We start from the raw sequence: 22,537 nt of genomic DNA, 5'->3' as shown, positions 1-22,537 counted from the left end.
GTAAAATTCCGTCAATGGCGGGGAAAGAGTTAAGAATTACCCTGCGTCTCAATGTCCATACTATCCATCCACTGTAAACCCTAATGCTCAAAATAATTAATTAGTTTTAGAAGAGTAAACTTAAATTAAAGGGGTGGTTGATTGCTATTTCACTTTTTTCATTTTAAATACTGTGTAATGTTGCTGTTGGTGCATGAACAGTATCTGCAAAGTTGCTGCGCTGAAAGTTCAACGTAAGCAGAGATATTGTCTTTTAAAAATCAGGAAGTTTAATGCCTACAAAAACGACTCGAATGGGACTACAACGAGATACTTCCCGGGTTTTATACGTAACTAACCCATACATTTACATCAACCCTCCCTCCGGAACATGTTCTGCTGTCGAAGAGGAGGAGTTATAGTGGAGAGCTGTAGCTGTCAGGTCTTCTGTGTTCAGGCTTCCTACAGACGCTGTAGTTCGTCAACAATGGTTAAAATTTAAGTTTGATTATGTTCCTGACAATTACAATCGTAGTTTAGCTCTCTGTGCTGCGCATTTTACGGAAGACAGCTTCCAGAATCTACACGAGTTCAATGTCGGATTCAACAAGAAACTATTACTCCAACATGAAGCAGTTACAGCTTTAAAACCAGAGGCCACAACCTGCAAGTAAGGTTTAATCATTTTAAATGTATTTGCCTGTATAATTTAAGACATAATGTTTTAGTTTTATCAAGGATGTAAAAAAATTCCAGCGCTGGCTTTAGTATATGACAGATGCGTATAAATATTTGACCCGAATTTGTATATGTACAAATTTTGTAAACGTATTTTCCATGTATACTTTATGACGTAATTTTTTTATTTGATCAAGAACGCAAACCAATGCCAAAGCTGTTTGGTTATAGTAGCTAGTTAGTTCGATGTTATTTTGTGTGTAAGAAACGTGTACAAACTTCAAAACATTATCGCAACAGCGAACTTCAGCTGCTGTTATCACATGTAACGTTACACCTAAAGAAAACGACAAACTGAGTAAACTACCGGTAAGTTTTGTGAATAGTTAAACGGTTGTTCATTCTATCAATAAAACAATATCTTTAAAAAACGGTATTACTCAGTCATGTATTCAGTTATATTAAATGTTTAATCAGGGGGAAAGCGTATCTCAAAAGCTAACAAACAGCAGTAGCATTTTCAAGTAACAGCGTATGGAAATTCTTTGAGAAAATCATAATAATTAAAAAAAATTACCATTCAGAAACCTTTAGTAAGAGCCGTGTTTGCGGAGGTTCTGCTTGACTCTCTTCATCACCGCTCTCTGGGTCTGATTCTGGCTCAAACTGATGAGGCAATATTGACACCATTACATTTGACCGGGCCAGGAGCACATGCAACTGTCGCCCGTAAAGGTAATGGGCGTGAAGATTCCGGACGCAGTTTAGCCAATTACTGAGTGGTTTCATAGACTCAGGAAGTCAACCGGTCGTTCAAATGACAGGGGAGGAAGCGGCTTACAATAAAGGTGAAATTTATGAAAAATAAGGCGTTTTTTAACAAACGAAACACGAAGACATGTTATATTACAGCCCATAAACACAATCAAGCAAAGAAAAAAGGCAGTAAACCACCCCTTTAAACAAATTAGTTCAGATTAACTTTTATGAGTATTTTGAGTTCACCAAACAGACACATTTTAAGTTATCTGAATTGTTTCTTCGTTTGGAGTTTTTATGGACTAAATTTATCTAAAACTTGGCTGGGATTTCTATTTCCAAGCATGCTTTGCCATGACACTCAAAAGGAAGAGTAAATATTAAAATTAAGTTTGTTTGTTTTTTTGTGTGCAATATTAGTGTTAGGTTAACAGTATGTGAGATTAAAAAAGTGTGTCCCAAAGCATAGTATGTTGAAAAGAGTATGCCAGACGTCCTTCCTCGGATGGTCTACTATTTCCGGTGGGTTTTTGAAGTGTGGATCAGTGCACACTCTAAAGGCTAATATTGCCCACAACAACCCATTGCGCTTTGGAGGAGGAACTACAAAACATGGCAGATATGCGCGACCGACAGTGACAGGTTTGGATAAAGGTTTAAGTGACTGATCAAAGTTTAACCCAAAATGAGACGCAGCATTACACAATGAAAGGTTCCTCTGAAAACCCAAAATGGATCTTCTATAGCATCGCTGTGAAAACCTCCTTTTGTTTTACTTTTAAGATGGGAGAGAAGCAAAAAGGGATCGAGACTCTAAACGCTGATGCTATAAACAGCAGAATATAATTGTTTCAAATTAATAGATATTTAGCATTTTTATACATTTGAGCAAATATTGTATAAAATATACATATTTATAAAAAAAAAAAAAAGTTGATCACTAGACTGCATCAGAATTTATGGAGCCAGTGCGTTTGCCTGACATTTCCACAACGGGATGAACCCACTACAGGACCTGAGAAAGAGAGAGAGGACCTAAGAATAGCCCAGGGAGAAGGTGTGCGTCCCCTCAGACATGAGTACAGATATATTTGGAGAAATGAGGCCCTCTGGGAGTGACCTAAAGCACAAACACAGTCAAGCACACATAAACTGTTTAGTCCACCGTTTTTCCCTTCTATGCTGTCATTCATACATGAAGAAGGCTTTCCTATGTTTGGGGAGGGGGGGGGGGGGGGGGCAACACAAGTCCATTGGACCGTAGAATATAGGCTTTCTGATCTTCAGCAAATTAGATGTTCCATCAGGAACAGCTGTTCACAGTAACCAGCAGAGCCATATTTGAGGAATCATGACTGTGCAGAAGAACGAAGAGGAAAATCTCACTCCGTGTTTAATGAGGCAGCACAACAAAAGCACGGAGAACGCCCCACGCCAAAGAACAGCAACTCGCATGTGATGCAGTAAGGAGTGTTCATTAAATCAGAGGGATTATATAATGTAAACACCAGAGCAAAATACTCATTGTTCACTACAGAAATATTCACATTTGACATGAAGCTTTTAGGCCAATTTAGGAAACGAAGAAGAGGACTTTTCATTTAATACACCGTCAACTATTTTGCCTTTTGTGAATTATGTAAACTGGCAGAGCTTCTTTTTAAAAAAGCACATTTTGCACTGTATATATGCATGCTGTCAATTTTCCTTTCCTACGTCCTAAAGAGATCTGCACCACGTCTCACTGTTCTTCGTATCTCAAGGCAGAATGCTCATTTCAAAACAAATTTCAAAGAGTCCATGAACACTATCCCCTGCTGAGAGCTTGCCTGCCATACTTCACACACACACTTTCTTCTGACAAATAACTACATACAAGATAAGATCACTGCTAATAGGCCAGTCAGAACGCAAACATGTACAGAGTCTTATCAGGTGTGACAGCAAAAACGTGAAAGCGCACCATGAGAGCGCACTTTATCTTGTTGGTAAAGATGAAGTCCTTTGTTTTACACATGATTCTTGCCAATTTGATTTTTTTAATAATTCAGCACAGATAATAATAATAATCTGTCCAAGTCCTGATAACACTGTGTGTGAGACAAAGGAGGGAACGGTATTTTTTCTCAAAGTATTGCGTTATTTCACCTCATGAGTGATATTCTCATTACAAAAAATGAATAATTTAGTTTTTATTTTTATATGAAAACTTAAGAAAACAAATGACCAGCACAGATCATAGCATTATATCAATACATACTTAGTTATTCATTTTCAACCAAAATAAGAACATGCTGAGAATATATAAATGCGCAAACTTCGTGTCGATTACAAACGGAAGAGAAACAAATTAGTAAAAACAATTTTGATTAACCATCGAAATATGAGGAAAATATTTTATTTTATAAATATGAGGGAAGAACAAAACAGTGAACTTGGTTAAGGTATTTATCTGACTACATGATTTGGTGAAAAATACCATGATTGGAGTGAATTTTAATTTATTTTAGTATGCAAAAATATACACAGAATAACAAAAAGCTCACAGGAAAAAGCATGCATTGACAACAACATTAAGTGATTGTTTGTATGAGAACCTGGCCAAAATTATGTCCGCACTTCAATGCGTTATCACAATAAAACAAATTGACTCCAAGGATAACTACGCAATATGTGTACAAAATATTTAATACATTTTAACTAAACTAAACTAAACTATAATAAAAAATAAATAAAAAATAATAAATAAAATAAAATAAAATAAAATAAAAAATAATAATAAAAAAATAAAATAAAAAATAATAATAAAATAAAATAAAATAATCCACAATCTTGCAGGGCCATGCTGCTCAGAAAAACAGGAGAACACACAAACACAACAGCACAAGTGCAACAACCCCATTTAAATCAAGCAAACATACACTTTCACAGATACTTCAGCTCCTGATTCAGGTACAGATTAGCAAGATAATGTTGTAAAAGGAATTCACATGAATGATTGAGATGAATACCACAAATGATACTCAACAAGAAAGAATTCACTCTGCTCCTCTCCTCTCTCATTCCTCAGAAAGCAGAAGCAGAGATGTCCACCAAAGATACATCTCATTAAAACAGCCAACGGCAGGTCTTCTCCTCTGAAACCCTCAGAGACAGTGTGGGCTAAACAAGGACTTGCACTGCCTTGCTTCTACAAGCACTAGATTTAACTAACCCTTTCAATATGTTATTGATGGATTATCTGTCTAACATATCTATTAATTTATTTATTTTAATACATTTTCCTGGCCTTATAGTGCATATACATTACATTTACACTAATGCATTTGGCAGAAGCTTTTATAAAAATGACTTTTCTGCATTCAAGGTACACATTTTATTCCTTGCACATTATTGTACTTGTACAGGTAAAAAATTGTGTTCTTAAATGGCCTTTCCTGCGGATGCAACCAAGCTCACATAGGCTTGGAATATATAATAAAAAAAAATAAAAATTAATACATCCTAACAGCAGTATTCCCAATAAACATCCAATCGTCCTACATTTATTTCTCACTAAATTGTCTCACTGCAGAAGTTTAACACGCTTATAAATGTAGTGTCATGACTCATGGTGTCTTTATAAAATAAAAACTAGCAACAGTCAAATATACCAGTTAAAGTGTTAACACACAAAACTAGCTTTTTACAAAAGCAAAAAGACAAGTGTCGATGTCCTTTTACACAGTTAGGCCTCACTGGATCCATCCGAGAGAGAACGTACTCTACTTTCAGTGGTAAAAGTGTGAGAAACAGCAGCACATTCAATAACTCGCAGACAGCCCTTCCTCCTTTCATAGCAGAAAAAAGTACAGAAAGACTTTCACACTACAGCAGTGTGAGTGTGAGTGTGAGTGTGTAAACAATTAATTACAGTACATTTCAAAAGATTGGGGTCAGTAAGGTTTTTCTTATTAATTATTTTATTCAACAAAGATGCATTAAAGTGTTTCATAAGAGATCATAAGTGTTGTTCTTTTGAACTTTCTATTCATCAAATAATTCGGACAATAATTTTAAGCAGCACAACTGTTTTCAACATTGATAAGAGATGTTTCTTGAACAGCAGATCAATGATTTCTGAAGGATCATGTGACACTGAAAACATTTTACTAACCCCAAACTTTTACTGAACTACAGAGTATATAAAGACAAAATAATAATAGATTATTACATATAATATCTGTCTGTAGAGCCAATAACACCTTTAAAGTTCATTTTAGACAATATTTTAAACTCTCAGGCAGGTTTATCTTGACAACTATGACACTTACTGCAGTTATATGAATTTCTTTGTATTTCAGTTATTTTAATTCTACTAGATTCAATCCTGCAAACTGTCCAATTCAAACTTCACTGATATTGAGGAACTGAACTAGATTTAAAAATAAACTTATTTCAATACTGAATGGCACACAGTCCTGGCTAGAAATGGGTCTCTGTGTTCTGGTAGCTCAGGCAGTTCTCTGTCTCTAGAGGCGGGACAGATCTCGAGCTTTGTGCTGTGTGAACTGTGAAGGACTCCGATAGAGTGATTAAGGGACAGATAGAGGACAGCTTCACAGGATAGAAATAAAAAGAGTGAGGAAAATGTGTGTGTGTTTTAGGTCAGCAGTTCATCCAGAGAAAGAGGAGCACCTCATGACATTGCATGCTTCAGAACCGTGTGTGTGTGTGTGTGTGTGTGTGTGTGTGTGTGTGTGTGTGTGTGTGTGTGTGTGTGTGTGTGTAATTAAATCAACAACATAACAAGCACATAAAAAAAGAGAAATGAGGATGAGAGAAAAATATGTAGGAAACAGATATGCATGTGTAAAAACATAAATATAAATATGTGTAAAAATAAAAAACATAAATAGATGTAAATAGATAAGCTGAAACAGATGTAATGGTAACAAACTGTAAACGCATTTATAACAAGGTGTGGGCGGTGTGACCAAAATGATATATCACAGTATGAGTGATTTTATATCATTGTAAAAGTATCAGACATTTTTTTCTAATAATAAGAAATGTTTATTGAGCAAATAAGCATATTAGAATGATTTCTGAAGGATCATGTGACACTGGAGGAGACTGGAGCAATGATGCTGAAAATTCAGCTTTGCATTTAAACTATATTGTAAAGAGATATTTAAAAAAAGTTGAGCAAATAAATGTAGGCTAACCTTGGTGAGTACTAGGGATGCACCGATTGGGAAATTCTGGGCCGCTACCGATACCGATGTTTAACATAACAACTTGGCCGATGGCCGATGCCGATGTTTTTTCTTTTTGTTATTTATTCCTTCTTTTGTGCCACTGAAACATACAAGTCTTTCGGCTCTTGATCACACTATCCTAGAATGAGCACAAATTCAATCAGACCAAGCAATTTATGAAACAAAAAAAAACCTTTAATGTCACTTTCTGGTTGACAGTTATAACCTTATTTATAAGTTCTTTTTCAGTTGTTATGAGGAGCAATATGAGAGAGAAATTTGGTAATCATTGTCTGACCCAACAAAAAAAACATTATAATATTCATTTTATTTTTCGTGTTCGCATTTATGAGGGAAAAAACACGGGTGAATGTTCATATTAAATTTTAAACGCGCACGCGCTCTTCTGCGAGAGAGAGAGAGAGCCCCGACCGCGCGCGCGCTCTCACTCACTATTCAGAGCGGTCAAGCTTCCCCGTACTTTTTGACAAGCGTCCTTGACAGGGAGGCCAGAGCTTCTTTGCAGCTCAAGTCGGCGGCGGTGTGTACAGTTAACGCTCTATCTGTTGACGGCGCTGAGGGAAAAGCTCCCGCCACTGGAAGAAGCGGTCGCCGCCCATTTGTGTCCTCCTGCGCACCCATCAAAGCCGTGCAGAACGTCTTCAGCACTCGCGGATCGTGCATACTCCGCCGCTTCTTCTGCTACACACCATGGTCGTTCTTTTCTCGAGAAAAGGAGTTTTCTCATAGAAAAATAAATAAATAAATGCGTCATTGTACCCAGCACTTCTGAAAATGCACTTCCGAATGCGTCTCTGTCCCCAGCATATCAAACCAAACTGACGCCCATGTGACATCGGCGAATGTCATTTTTATTTCCCGATGGCCGATGGCAGTTAACGAGGCAAATATCGGCCGTTACCGATGTTCAGCCGATGCATCGGTGCATCCCTAGTGAGTACAATGTTAAAAAACAATTTAGAAACAATTCAACCTAAAAAATTTGAAAACATTATATATATATTATTATTTTGTATATATTTTAGGAACTTAAAGGATGCAAACCAAAATTACAGTTCTACCATTACATGTTTTATACTGCCCAGACCTACAGTTTAAAAAATGTGCAAGACAAAGAGAGACAGAGAAAGAGAGGGAAAGGCATGACAGAGATACAAGCAGCGACAGAGGCACCAGTGCCAGATGAGCAGTAAGTTAGCTCACATGACATACACTTCAGTACACACACAGTAAAAAGTAAGGGCCCATTATAAGTAAATACAAAGGTAGGCAAATATTTATCCACAGGAGGTTGGAGTGTCAGAGGAGTATGTGAGGATTACATGACAAACACTTGAGAAAGAGAGGGAGAGAGAGAAAGAGAAATAAAGCTAACATTAGTATCGGGCAGTGCAACAACTTCACAATCCCAAAAGGCAATGGATCACACTCCAGATTCAACATTACGAGATTGATTCAAATATTCCCTCAGCATCGCTGCCATTTCTGTTCCAAGTTCGCTTCAAGCAGCTAAAGTGTGTCACAAGTCATTCTCTACTGGGTCCCTCACTCTCTGCTGAACTAGCAAGCTGACTAATTTAGCATTTCCATTGCGTCTGAGTTAGTGGGTATCCAGAGCTCTCCGATGCGGCGTGCCAGGACCTGTGCGGATCTCCGAGGACCCTGGCTTAACTCAACCTCGCTGGAAGAAAAGATCAATGACTCAATGCCACCCAGAGCGCCAACTCACTGGCTACAGTTTTATCTGGATAACATGAAATGCAGCCAAGGTCCTGAACGCAACTGTCAGCAAATTACAAAACAATACGTCTTATAAAGTGGCGAGATTTTATGACTGCATCAAAATGGAATTCAACTGATATGAGTTAACTGCACATGCAGCGGCTGTTTTACAACATGTCTCAAGTACTACAGACATATCATTCAATAGCAAAAGTAACAAAAGTTCCAAAAACAAAACAAAAAATACTTTTTTTTCATTTAAACTTCATTATTTTGGGTTTTTCAATGGCTGATGTCGATATGACAGAAATTTGTAAGATATAAAATATCTGGAGGTTAAACTTTCAGGAAAAACAAGTATATTGTAATAAATACCATCATCGTAATTTAAAATTACTCATACAGTGATGTAATATTTTCTCAAACCACCCACTCTTTTCCCAGACTCACCTCTGAATAAATGTTTTCACATTTTCAAAACTGTAAGAAAGGGAAGAGAACATATAGTGTGTACGTGATCATCTTTGGGTAATTGAACTATTCCGATTACTATCTGGACAGGAAGTAACCTTCTCGGTTTTGGTTCCTCATGGTTGTGGGTCAGAGCACGTCATCCATTAATTGTGGAATGAACACTTCTCATTAAAACGGAATCATATCACACTTAGAGACAATCGTACGCAATCAGCTTGGCAGCTACAGCGTCCATTAACATTTTATTACAGCCCACGTCCTCACCTGATTAGAAAGAGCCATTTGCATGGTAGTCAACATTTCAAAAGATAAATTGACTCACTTTAAGTTTCCTGACTCACTCTCGCAGGTTCTATTCACTTTTAGAAAAACTTGGCAAAGGTTTCTGCCTGCAATCACTCTCTTGCTCTTTCCATCTCATTCCCTCTTTCCTGTCTCTCTCCCTAGAAGGATTTATGCAGTAGGTGCTAGACGAGGGTCAGAAATTAACCAGTGCCCATGGCAAAAACGCTACCAAAAATGTCTCAGATATTTATAAGGCGAAGGCCAAAAAACGTCATGCCATTGGTCGGTGAGACAGATGTATCCACCCCAATCTCACACCATTGGTTAAGCAAATATTGTTGTGTGTCACACGGGTGGGATTCTCAAGCAAACACAGCAATGTTTTGAAAGAACTTTTTTAAAGAACGCAATTACATACTTTCATTTTTACATGGTTAATATAGTTAACTAAACCAGTCTAGAAATCCATTTATATTGCAGTTACATAGTTTAATTGAAATATAATACAATATATTAGATGAGAATGAGATGATGCACAGGATATCAAAACTCGTGTTTAGTTAGAATATCTTGTGCATTAGCAACTATTCAATGTTATCTATAAATAAATGCATTCAACTATAACAATAAACCAACATAATCAATCAGATTGAAAATTTAATTAAAATTATTCAATTTATATTTAGTTATATTATCAATATTAAGTAAATTACTAAAAAATTAAATAAGAAAATAAAGATTAACAACATTAAACTGACATTAGATTTGAGTTTTTTTTTTTTTCATTACAACATAAGTGGGTATTTGTCAGATGGGAATATTTTTTTGAAAAAAAGGTTGAGAACCACTTAAATAAATTGTGCATTTTAATAAGGTTTTTAAATAAAACATACCTTAATAAAAAAAAAAAAAATGTTTTAAAGACCTTAGAAATCAATTCCAGGAAGTAAAATTTGCCTCTTAATAGAAGTTTAATTTCTGACAATATATGTACCAGAAAGAACTATTCCAAAACCCAAGCCCTTGAAAGAAGAGTAATTAGATGTTTCTAATTCTACCTCCTAAAGACTTAAATCCAATTCATTTACTGCCCCTCTTTTTCTAAATATAGTGTGTGAAAATTGAGCAAACCTTATTGTCGGGAAAACAGCAAAGTGATTGCGCAATAACCTGAATTTAATAAGGCTATCACAGCTGAAGAAGAGAGGAACAGAAGGGATGCGGAGCGAAACAAAATGGGAAAGAGAGCAAGAAGGAACGGGAGGGAGAGCAATCGATGGAAGTTCTACTAAAGGCACAGTACGCAGCAGCTCAGAACAAAGACTGCAAAATGAGTGTGGCTGGAACATCGCAGCTCCCAACACAGAGAGAGATGGATGGAAGAGAAGAGTTGAACAATGCCACTCCGTTCCCTGTAGTGAGGACATCTTTCTATCAGTCCTTATATTACCTCCATGCTTCTGTCACACAATGGGGTTTAAAAGGAGGCAGAACAAAGAGGCCAATGATCCCGGAGGAAAGGGGATTAAGATTTGGGCTATATATACATGCTCGACACACTAGGAAAATTGAATTCAAACACGCACTCTGTGTTCCGATTCATTCCTCTCATGTAATACACTGCCTGATAACAACCAATTGTTGAATACGCTCTGTGTGTGTGTGCACTAAATGGAAGACCAGTTTGGTTTTTTCAATGGCTGATGCCGATATCTAGAGCCAAATGGCTGATATAATGTTGGTATACACGATTAGGGATGGAAATCGTAAAGAATTTATTTTCAGGTTCTGGTTCCAATTCTTTTAGTACTCTTAAGGATAAAATATTTGGAGAAATTAAAAGGTTAATCACCCAAAAATGATATTTCTGTAATTAATTACTCACCCAAACCTCCAAGACCTCTGTTCATCTTCAGAACACAAATTAAGTTATTTCGCAAACATTGGGCTGCAAGTGGACGCGGATGGCTGAAGTGTACTTTGGGATTGAACAACAATACTAAAACATAAAATAATTTTGTAAATACTACTACCGTTTTCACTACAACAACAACAAAAAAAAAAATCTAATGGGATTTTCCTCAAAACTGCCACAATCAAACATTCTATTCAAATCTAATTAAATCTTGAAATCACAACAAAATGCAAAAACAAAACGGGATAAAAAACAAATGTGTCAAATATTTCAAGCCCTTCATTTATTACGGCAACGGACAAGCCCCCATTTGTTACGACGCATGGCTCAAAAGGGATGCAACAAAAATGGGACGCACAAGGAAGCTGAACTCAATGCAAACGTTTATTAGAAAAACTATACAAAAAATATATGAAATGTAGTAATCGGAAGTGAGTAATGTAAACACTATCAATTTAATTACCTTGCTTAATAAAACATCTCAAAAAAATCATACTGACCCCAAACCTTTGAATGGTAGTGTATTTCATTCAAAAATATTGTAATTGTTTTGAAATATTTATTTATTCAAAAAAAAAAAAAAACGTATTTCTTGAACTACGTCATATAATCAATGCATGTAACTACACTGAGTCTCACAATTAGCTGTAAGATGTATGTTTGATTCACTAAAAAGAACCGAATGTTTCATTCTAGAATCCGAATACACAGGTTGTACTGTATGTTTCAAATTCACCGAAAAGACTGGCTCATAAAAATCATTCGGTTCCAGTATTATTCTTTTTTTTAATTGACGTGTCATGAATAAGAAATGGTTCTTGGATCCCAATCCTATACACACTACAATGATAGTGAATGTACAAAATTGCTGAATTAAACATTTATTTCACATTTAAAAATGGTTTGTTATCCATTTAGAAGGCCGTCAGTAGATTTTAAAAAAGAGAAAATCTCAAAAATCTTGAGATTAGATTCGCAGAACCAAAGTACTGAAGACAAAGAAGCTTTATCTGCAATGTACATGTGCTACTTCAAGCTTCATTTGTGTTTTACCCAACATTCTCTTCTAGGGGAACTAGCGGCATGGCAAAAATGTGAACAGGGCAGCTGGAAATGACTATGCCAATGATGAAGCGCTAGGGAGAGAGCAGTCGAGAAGATGCATGCAGGATAAGTGACAGTGATCTTAATGACCCACGACATGAAAATGCGTTATAACGCTTCTAGTCAGATCAGTCAGAGGGAGAGTATGATGTTGGAGGGCAGGCAAAGCAATTCACATAGTAGAGGACAAGTCTTCAGACAGGACTATTTGATCATTTTACTGCAGGGGTCACACCCTTTTAAGCCATTTCAAAGGAATAATGCATGTGTACACACAACATATATGCATAGTGGGTGTGTGTTTGTGTGTGCAAACAATAGGACAGGAATCATTCAGCCCTTTGGACAACTGAACTGTGACATTTTGATCCTGGGTATCACAACAAAATTCGAAGGTAATTCAGACTCCATGTCGGTTTTCGTCAAGCAAAACAAGCAACTAGTCATTGGGCTCAAGTCGGCCTTAGGGAGGTTAAGTCCTCTCAATTAGAGGTCGACCGATTCATCGGCCGGCCGATTAATCGGCCGATTTTTTGCATTTTTAACATAATCGGCATCGGCCAATATCCAAGTGTATCAAGCCGATTATTAGGCAGGCGCATCTGTGGGCAGCCTAGTGTTGTTGTTGTGGAACACGCGTTCGACGCACGCCGCGCCTAGAGTCATTCTCCAGCAGAGTGAGCAGACCTCATCCAGTGCTTAAGGAAGGAGCTAAGTTCCTTGGAGAACACTCTTTTATATTTAATTAAAAACTTTTGATATGTTACTGCCAACTTAGAGAAAAAACATGAATAGGCGACATGACGTTCGGCTACTTTGAAATTGATAGCGTAGTTGAGGTTGCATTAGCACAGCAGAAGGGTTGTTATCATGTCACAATAAGTAAGCAAATATTTACAGACAGTGAATCTGAGACTTTTATTTGTTCTGTTTGTGTGTCTTATATTTGAAAGGGTTGTCACTCAATGCAGAGAAATAAGTAATAAAAAAAGAGACCAACTATATAGTGAAGGACTGGCTTTGCTTTACTAGCGTCGTTGTCGCTAGGGTTGGGTAGCTACAGATAGACCCGGAGCTAATACGGCACTGGTGCCTTAACGACCGTTATTTACCGGACCGAATATCAACGCGCATTTCTGTGCTTCATATCAGTGCTACTGTTATGTCTGTGCTTCTCTTGGATGCTCTGAAAACGGACGTTAGAATAACAGAAACATCGCTTCGCTGCACTTGACACTATTCAGCAGTTAACTTTAGCATTCCGTTAGCTAGCTGGATTAAACACGGTTAAAATGCTGGCCAAACAGTAGTGTAATGTGTGACTGTATTTCACTGTAGACTAGGGGTGGAACGGTAGGCTACATGTATTCGTATTGAACCGAAACGGTACAGGCGTCACGGTTCGGTGTATACATTTCCACGGAGAATACACGCTATAAAAATAAATAAAAGTCGCGTGCAAAGTAAATGCGGAACTACTGTTAGATACGCGAGTTCTTTAGGGACGCCTAATCTGTAGCTCCGCTTTAGCTCCGGCTGCGATGTAAAGATTGCAATGCTGGAATATGTTGTGTGTGTGTGAGAGAGAGAGAGAGAGAGAGAGGGAGAGAGAGGCGCGATCGAGATCGAAAAGTCGCGTGTGTTTAAAGTCGCAAAGTGTTTACTTATATTTGTGTGCGCGCGCGTGTGTGTGTGTGTGTGAGGCGCGGGCGCGATCGAACAGTGGAAACATAAAAACATACTCTGTCATTTTGTTTATCAGGACATCATTCAAACTGCAAAGTGTTTAAGTTACTGTTAATTAAAATGTTAAGGAAAACAAATATATTAATCTGAAATTAGTAGCAAATTAATTTTCAATTCATTCAGGTACAATTACCAAACATATCTCAAGTTCTTTTTGTCTTTTGTACAAGTGCAGATTGGTAAAGTGTTCAATAAATGTTTTTGTTGAGAAATTTTGTCTATCTTAAGTAATTATTTGTGTTACATTTTATCTTTCAAATAGAGGTTAAAAACAAGCACATAATCGGCCAAAATAAATCGGCAGCATTAATCGGCCATCGGCCGACCCGGATTTCAAAAGATCGGCATCGGCATCGGCCTGAAAAAAACCATATCGGTCGACCTCTACTCTCAATAGCAGCTTAAACTGAATCCACTGGATCCGAGGAGCTGATTGAATCTCCTGTGCCGCTTTCGTAACCGTTTATGGTTAAGTTTAAACAACATATGTCTGCAAAGACAGAAATTATGACCACATGGTGGACAAAAAAAAACAAGCACAATGCAAGAGATGGTTATGGCAACCCGCCTCTGGTCTGAGCCCATGAAATACAATTAAATAAGTGGATTAACCTCAATACAAAAGCAATCCCCCTTGCAAGGTAAGAGAGAAGAGGACAGATATATGCCAAACCGTATTCATATAAATAATGTAAACTCATTTTTATAGAAATGAATACTCAGCAAAGAGGCATTGAACTGATAACACGATAGTAATGACATTTATAATGTTAAAAGAGATTTTGGTTTTGGTTCTTTTAAACTTTTATCATGGTTTCCACAAAACTACTAAGCAGCACAACCACTTTCAACATTGATGATAAAAATGTTTCTTGAGCAGCAAATCAGCATATTAGAATGATTTGTGAAGGATCGTGCGACACTGAAGACTGGAGTAATGATGCTGAAAATTCAGCTTTAATTTTTTTTTTTATAAATTACAATCTATTCAATGAGAAAAGTTATTTTCAATTGTAATATTTCCCAAAAATGTTTTTTTTTTATCAAATAAATACAGCCTTGGTGAACAAAAGAGACTTCTTTCAAAAACATAAAAAAAACAATATCTTACTGACCCAAAGCTTTTGAACTTTTGTATTTTTTTTTATCTTAATATATAACATTTTCATTTTGTCTATTTTTTTCCAAGTGACACTTATTTTTGTTTCATCTATAATAATAATAATAATAATAGTTATTATTAATTATTATATAATACATTACAAAACCAGATAACACAGCCAAGCAGAAAAAAAAATCCCACATTTTTTACCAATTCTCAAATGAACGGAGTGAGGGGGGTACACGTGTCTACCAGACCTCTGTTGCCATTTCTATAGCAATTCAACCTTCGTGTTTCCGAATAAGCTAAGCTGCAAGCATTACGCACACAGCTGCTGTCATTACAGCATACATTTCCTTGGCTCGCAAAACCCTCCCCCACCCGCTAATAAGGTCGTCATATGACCTGGCCAGAGCGCTAATCACACAAATATTTATTTAGGCAAATAAGAGATGGATTCCTGCATATGGCACGGAGTCTCTGTGTGTCAAGGTCACTATAAACGAATGAACCCAAATAACCCCAGTTTTTGAAAAGCTGTCAGGTTGTTTCACGTATCTGGGCAGTAGGTGTGCGGAGTGAGACTCGTCTACTCTAAGCCCCTGTCAGGCTGACGTGTTGCTTCTCTGCAGACGTGTGGTGCGCGTCAGGGCACCAGGCAGTAAGGGATTATGAGAGATTTTTGTCCCTTCTCATTCGTTCTCATCCTCAACTCAGACCATCAACACAAGTCTTGAGGCTCCTCGTTTGAGGCAACCAATCAAATACACCCCAAGCAAAGCGGTTGCCTAGCTACTGCAACAAGCTCTAGGTCAAAACAGCCAATGAGTGAAGCATTACAGCACAACTTTAATATATCTTTTAGGAGAGTACAAAAATAAGCAGGTTCATTTTTGGAAAAACACTAGAGTTAAATGATTTTCATGATGTTTAGTTCTGTTGGCGTTTTTTTTTTAAAGTCGGCATTCTCTTATTTCCTTCAGTGTCACAGTAAACTAAATGATGCATAATGCTGTAGTTGTGAGCTAACAGTTCGAATTAGAGGGGCCAGTAAATAAATAACACTGCTTTGCAATCTCTCTATCGTTTCATCCAAACCGTTGAATGCAACAACAAACATACAAGCAGAGTTGTCCGATTCTATACTGACTCTTGGTTCTTTTTTTCAAAGAACAAGTCAACTACAGATAAACTCTTAGGCTAAAACAGTACACAATACATATCGTTTCAAAGCAGCTTTACAAAAGAATGCATGTCTACATTACGATTTAGAGTGATCTGTTAGCACCAATACCATCGTCTCTCTTTCGTGTCGCCATGTTTGAAAGCTGTGTGCGGATGAGCTACTGTGCTCCTATTGGTCAATATCACAGATGTGACGGAACCGTCGTGGAGGGCCGGGAAAAACATTAAGCATGCTTGTCTTTCTGTCGTGACATTGTGAAGCGTCACAAACACTGTGTCTGTTGTCGTCCACTATGACACACTAGATGAAAACAATAGATAAAACGATTGATTCTTGTGTCCTGGCGGCCACTGTCGTTTACGAATCACCACGACAAGCAGATCGTGTGAAAATCGGGCTGATATCGTTTAAATGCTTGTGAAAAAAGTATCTTATGCTCACTAAGGCTGCATTTATTTGATCCAAAATACAATAAAAACACTAATATTGTAAAATATTATTACAATTTTAAATAACTGATTTACCATTTGAATCCATTTTAAAATGTAATGTATTCCTGTGGTGGCAAAGCAGAATTTTCAGCAGCCATTTATTCCAGTCTCCAGTCAGTCACAATCCTTTAGAAATCATTCACAGTACAGTGAGCACAAAAACAGTATTGTATACTTGGAAGTTTTGTCTAGAAATATACAACAACAAATGTAGGAAATGCTTTAAAGGATCAATTACTTAGCCAGCACTTCCTCACACGTAAAATGAATCATTAATGGAATCGCTAAGGAACAAACTTCATTAAGTGTAATCTGAATAAATGCATTCAATTGAATCATTAGATTCTCATCCCTTGCGAACTAATCTATTCAAATTGAACTAGAACTAAATGCACACACAGCAGCGAAAGTTGAGGGAACATTAAACCGATCATCCATCTAAAATGAGACAGGGATGAATTGAATATAGAGTTGCACCACGATGACAAAAACCACACCTTTCCCTGGGCATCCTCCAGAATCTCCATATTAGCCTTAAAGGGATTCCGTCACGCCCCTCTTCCTCTGCTACCCGGACGGCTGAAGCACGGTCCAGTCTTAATTGGCCGGGCTGCAGGAGACAAGCACTCAACAAAGAAAATGGCTGTGCCATAAACAAGACCCTCACTGCCCATGCTCTCCACTTAAATTCACATTAGCTCCATGGAAAACTGCAAATCAGCAAATCGAGGAAGGCAGAAAGACGTACTGCACAAGACACTTCACTTACTAACCTTCCGCCGTTATGACAAACAAGCTTCTCCAACCTGCTGAGGCAGGTACAATTAGATTTAATGCAGCAGACCAAAACTCAACCGGCTAAAGCAGAAAAATACTTATTTCATAACAAAATTCAAATCACTGAACATGTTGATTGATCATCAATGGCTCAGAACAGCTTCACCCTGGCTCTAACACAGTCATTATTTTACTCGACGATAAAAAAAAAAAAAAAGGTTTACTATCAGCTGAACGGACTCAGAATCTTTCTTGTGTATGACTCAGCTTATAGGCCTTTCTGACATTCCCATAATACCACTTGTTTTCCCGTTTATCAGGGCAGCAACTGAACATTCAAATGAGAGAAACGAACACATGCCACTGAATATATCCTATAGTAACCACCATGGGCCATGAAACACACCTTATATCTTTCTGTTCCTGGAAAAATCCATTCTTCAACTGAAATTACAAAAAAAAATATATATATTTTTTTTCCCTTTTAAGCGCCATCTCTCTTTTTTTTCTCTCTAATCAAAAGCAGCTTTCGTCTTCAGGAGCTGCACAACAAAGCATGTAAGTTCTGTGACACCACATGGTACTGATAAACACATGCTTGCACAAAAAGGTTCACAAAGTTATTGCAAAACTGCAGGTGGGACCATTTGCCAGATTTGTGCTGCAGGGCACAGCACGCATTCTCATGCGTCTCTTCAAGTTCTGAGAACAACAGGGCTGGACAGAGGCAAACTCTTCTGCATGCTTTTCCTCTACAAAAACATGAACACACTGGGCTCTATCTGAAGGACTGCGATCATTCCAGCAGGCCAGGGTTCAACACACAGCTACTGGGTTCAGTTTTATTTTCTATTTTGACTATTTCCTATTGAAACAGGAAGTTAGGATAGGACATGCATACCAATGGGCTTGTCTTTTTTTGAATAGCCAACAGCCTTTAGCTCACGTCACAGCCATGAATTCTGATTTACTGCTTGTTATTTCAACAGTGTTAACTAAAACAATTTTTGCCATTTTAAATAAAGCTGAAATACATTAAAATATAAATATTACATGAAAAACCTAAACTTAAAACTAAACTGAAAATTAAAAATGTTGCCCTTGGTGACTCGACGAAAAAAACAAGTTAAATAAAGCTGTATATATACATGTATATACATGCATATATATATACAAAAAAAAATATATATATATACCACATACCACAAATAAAATATATATAACGTTTTTTATTTTACTCAAAATTCACTAAAACACTTGTATCCGGTCCACTGACAAGGTTTTCAGTAGATTTTGGAACTGACAATTGGTGAAATAACTACTTATGTTAATCAACTAATCAATGTAATAATCTAAAAATGGCCAAATAACAGATGATTAATCAGCCTTATCACTATATTTGTCTAGTGCTGGACAGAAGACAGTGGAATTAGGGGGAAGGGGAGGTTCTCATTCTAGAAAGCATTTCACTGGACAACAATTTTTTTTGGATATGCCTGTGAATGCAGGATGATTCATCAATATTTCTGGTCCGTTTCACCAGATGACTTAAATGAGTGTATTTGCAATAAAGTTAATTACTGTGCGTCAACTTTTAAGAGTGCGCAACCATAAAGACGCCCTCAAATAAACAGACGTGGAATAAAAGGCCCAAAACTCCCATTTTGATCTGAACAACTTCAGAGGACGATGTCTTTTCTCTTCCCTTCAGTGAATGCAGAGCGAAATAAAACACAAAGCACCTTTATCCCATTGTGCTGTACACACTGGAAGAGTGCTGAATCGAAAGCTTACCTCTTGCTGACAGTTTCTTTGTGTTAATTATTTTAGCAGCATATTCCTGGCCAGTGGATTTTTTCACACATCTCCGCACCACGGAGAAGGCACCCCTGCAAATACACAGAAGAACGCAGAGTTTGATTTCCCTTGAAAGTAAAAGATGCACCTGACTCTTGCAAACAAGGAAGAGCTGACAGTCACAGATGACGTAACAGCAGTTCCATTATAATTTATTGATGAGAAGTCTGATACTTTGTTTTAAAGAACCGGTTTCAGCATAGATCCTGACCCGGCGTAGCATATTTTATGCTTTATGTGAATCATATTGCTGTTTATTAAAGGGATAGTTTACTCGCTCTCAAGTTGTTCCAAACCTGTATAAATGTCTTTGTTCTGCTGAACACAAAGGAAGATATTTTGAAGGATGTTTGTAACCAAACAGTTTGAGGGTGAGTAAATGATGAAAGAATTTTAATTTTGGGGTGAACAATTCCTGTTATAAATAAAGGTTTTTATTGTAGTGCGTTTATACTTACAATCTAAATATGATTTACATTTACATGAAATTATATTAAAAATCATTATAGCGACTCGAGTGCCGCTCGGACCGATTCAGTCTGATTAGTGAACGAATCATTCAGACCAATTGTGTGAATCGGTTCGACCGATTCATTGAAAAGATTCGACACGAGTCATTCGGTCATAGCGAGACGTCAAAACATTTAAGTATGAAAAAAACAAGTATGAATTAGCAAATTGGCTCATGTCTGGAAAAAAAAATACTTAATATAACACTATCTAGTAGCCTACTACAATTTTGCCTCTAGAAAAACGGGCGGCGTGAAGAGAGCACTTCGCATCTGCATGTTAGAAGGCTGTAATGCTCTTTCCAAAAGTGAGATTGAATTCTCAGAAAGGCGTCACTGCTCATTTATTGATTTTATAATCCCTCTTTATCGCTCCTCTCCTAAGATATTTAAGTGTGATTAACTGTGTGTGCGACACATTCAATATTTTATTGTAATATCAAGTACACAGCTACATATTCTTTAGTGCACTACATAGTGCACTGCTCTGCAATCATTTTAAGCAGCTGCAGAAGAAAATTAATTAAACCTCTGGTTTCAAACATAAAACAATCCACAATGTTAATGCCATGAAAAGTGGCAGCCAAATACCCAAAGTGACGAGGAAACCTTCCTGCCCATCAGCAAGCCCTTAAAATAAAACAAGGCGTGAACACAAAACACAGTGCATGCTATATTCAACATTCTACGCTTACATATACATTACTCAAAACCACTACAGCCCTTCAAACCTGACATTTTAAACGCCTAAAGCTTAGATCCGCACGGGGGGCTTGATCGGATCAAGTCCAGAACCGAGTGCTGTAGCGTAGTGCTGTCTTGATCCGATCAAGCCCCCTGTGCGTGGCTTTCGGAGAGGTTTACGAGTCTCTTAGAAAGTCGTTTCCCCTGCTGTCAACATCCAAATAAAAGAATGGAACGAAACAAACAAGAGTAACTTGCGCCGATGACGTCACACTGCTACAATGTTGCGCGCACTTACTTTCCCAGCTCTTCGTAAAGCTGATACTCGTCCGTAAACCTGGTCGAGGTTACGATTGTAGCCATGATGTGTGTGCGTGTGGGGAGGGGGGTCGATGCCTCTGCTGCTGCGGTTCAGGTTTCGGGAGGAGAATCTCATGTGTTCCAGAGAGAGAAAGAAGGGAGATACAGACGACGGAAAGAGTGGAGGGGAGGGGCTGATGGTGGTGGGGGTGGAGAGAACATAACGCGAGACAACGCGAGACTTCCATGCAATCAGCAAAGTCACTGGTAGGGTGACAGACAGTCAGTTCCTTTTCATTTATGGCAAGAAAGAGTAATTTTTTGTCGTAATATACAACGAAAACATTTCATTGAATACATTGCGTATATAGTACAATAAAAAGGTGCCACAGTAGGCTATAATAAAAAAAATATTATAGAGTATAGTAGAGTTATTCATCCGTTCAAAATGTCTCTCTCTCTCTCTCTCTCTCTCTCTCTCTCTCTCTCTCTCTCTCTCTCTCTCTCTCTGACGTTTTTTGAAGTTTTGTACTTTGTGTTAATTTTTTATGAACAGTCCGGAAACGTTTTACTAGTTCCGTCTTTAATTTGTTTTTAAAGTGAGGAGTGTCCTCTGGATAACATACATTAAAATAAACAAAGGTTAGTGGGTATCTGGCTTGTCCATAAACTTTTTTTTATTCAACATTAACTTATGCATAAGAATTTGTAGCTGGTGACAATTTATTTAAAAAGTTTCCTTATTTTAATAAACCTTTTGCCTTCACTAAGTGGTCCTTTTGCCATTTTCAGTTGTCTCTTAATGAATATGAAGTCATAAAACCAGCATGTTTAGTAATTATAGAATAATCAGAAAGATTTTGTGCAAAATAGTTTTAGATGAATAATAGTATGTCAGACCACAGGACACTGATTAAGCAGCTTGAATTAAATTTCATTTTACAAACAATTATTCATCTCCAGATTACATTGCTTTTGCTGCCATTCAAATATCAGAGTTCTTTACTTCATCGCCTGGCCGTAAAGCTCCTATAAATCCCATTGCACTCTCAAAAAAATGTTGCTTGTTAGGTTATCTCACCTTGTAAGTGCTTCTATTCCTTCACTCAAGGGACAGTGCTGCTCTCTCGCTCTCGTGCCAGATTGCAAAGATGGACTCCATTTAAAGCGTCAAGCAAAGAGTTTCATCATAAAAACAAATGAGAGAGGACCAATAGGCTACATCTATAAAGTGAGTTCTGGCTGCCGAAGATCCGTTCTTATGAATGATTCCCACAATGATGAAGTCACTATACATCACTGAGCCCATGTCATGATTAGCATTATAGTAGTTTATTTAGCTACAGCCTACTAAATGAAGCTTATTTTCCAAAAACTGTTCAGAAATGCTGTTATGGGCATCTATTGTTCCTTAGCTCACAATTATTGGCCCGTGTAATCACTAAATACAAGCCATTCATAATTGATGCCTGGTTTTACTGTTCATCTGAAATATTCAGCACATTCATCCATTAGACCCTCATAAACATAAATCCGTTCTGGTCCATGAAAATGCCTCCAGTTCATTCAAGGGAATTCCAGAACTGTGGTTTAGGATTTAATTTCTATATATTTTAAATTAACAATTCATTCTGACAACAATGCTTTCATAAATTTTACTTCAAATCACACACAAAAATGTATTTTGTTTCAAACTGAACTGTAAGTG

At 37.3% G+C, this 22,537-nt stretch overlaps 1 protein-coding gene across 21 annotated transcripts in view; it reads right to left on the bottom strand.

Moving 5' to 3' along the window:
* The window catches only part of camk2g1 (calcium/calmodulin-dependent protein kinase (CaM kinase) II gamma 1), an 84,715-nt gene extending 63,612 nt beyond the window's left edge, over positions 1-21,103 (bottom strand). For 20 of the 21 annotated variants that reach the window (XM_081393364.1, XM_081393368.1, XM_081393360.1 and 17 more), the window contains exons 1-2: positions 20,828-21,011; positions 19,274-19,368 (exon numbers count right to left, since the gene is read on the bottom strand). In XM_081393364.1, the coding sequence (XP_081249490.1) occupies positions 19,274-19,368; positions 20,828-20,892 (160 nt within the window). In that variant the 5' untranslated portion in view covers positions 20,893-21,011. Of the gene's footprint in view, positions 1-19,273; positions 19,369-20,827 lie in introns of all 21 variants that reach the window. The other variant, XM_081393380.1, reaches the window with a different exon arrangement.
* Between the last annotated feature and the right edge of the window lie 1,434 nt (positions 21,104-22,537).

This window comes from Scardinius erythrophthalmus (genome assembly GCF_964197995.2).
Source record: "Scardinius erythrophthalmus genome assembly, chromosome: 18".
NCBI lineage: Eukaryota > Metazoa > Chordata > Actinopteri > Cypriniformes > Leuciscidae > Scardinius > Scardinius erythrophthalmus.
The sequence above is the reverse complement of the archived record's forward strand: the minus strand, read 5'-3'. Positions and strand labels throughout refer to the sequence as shown.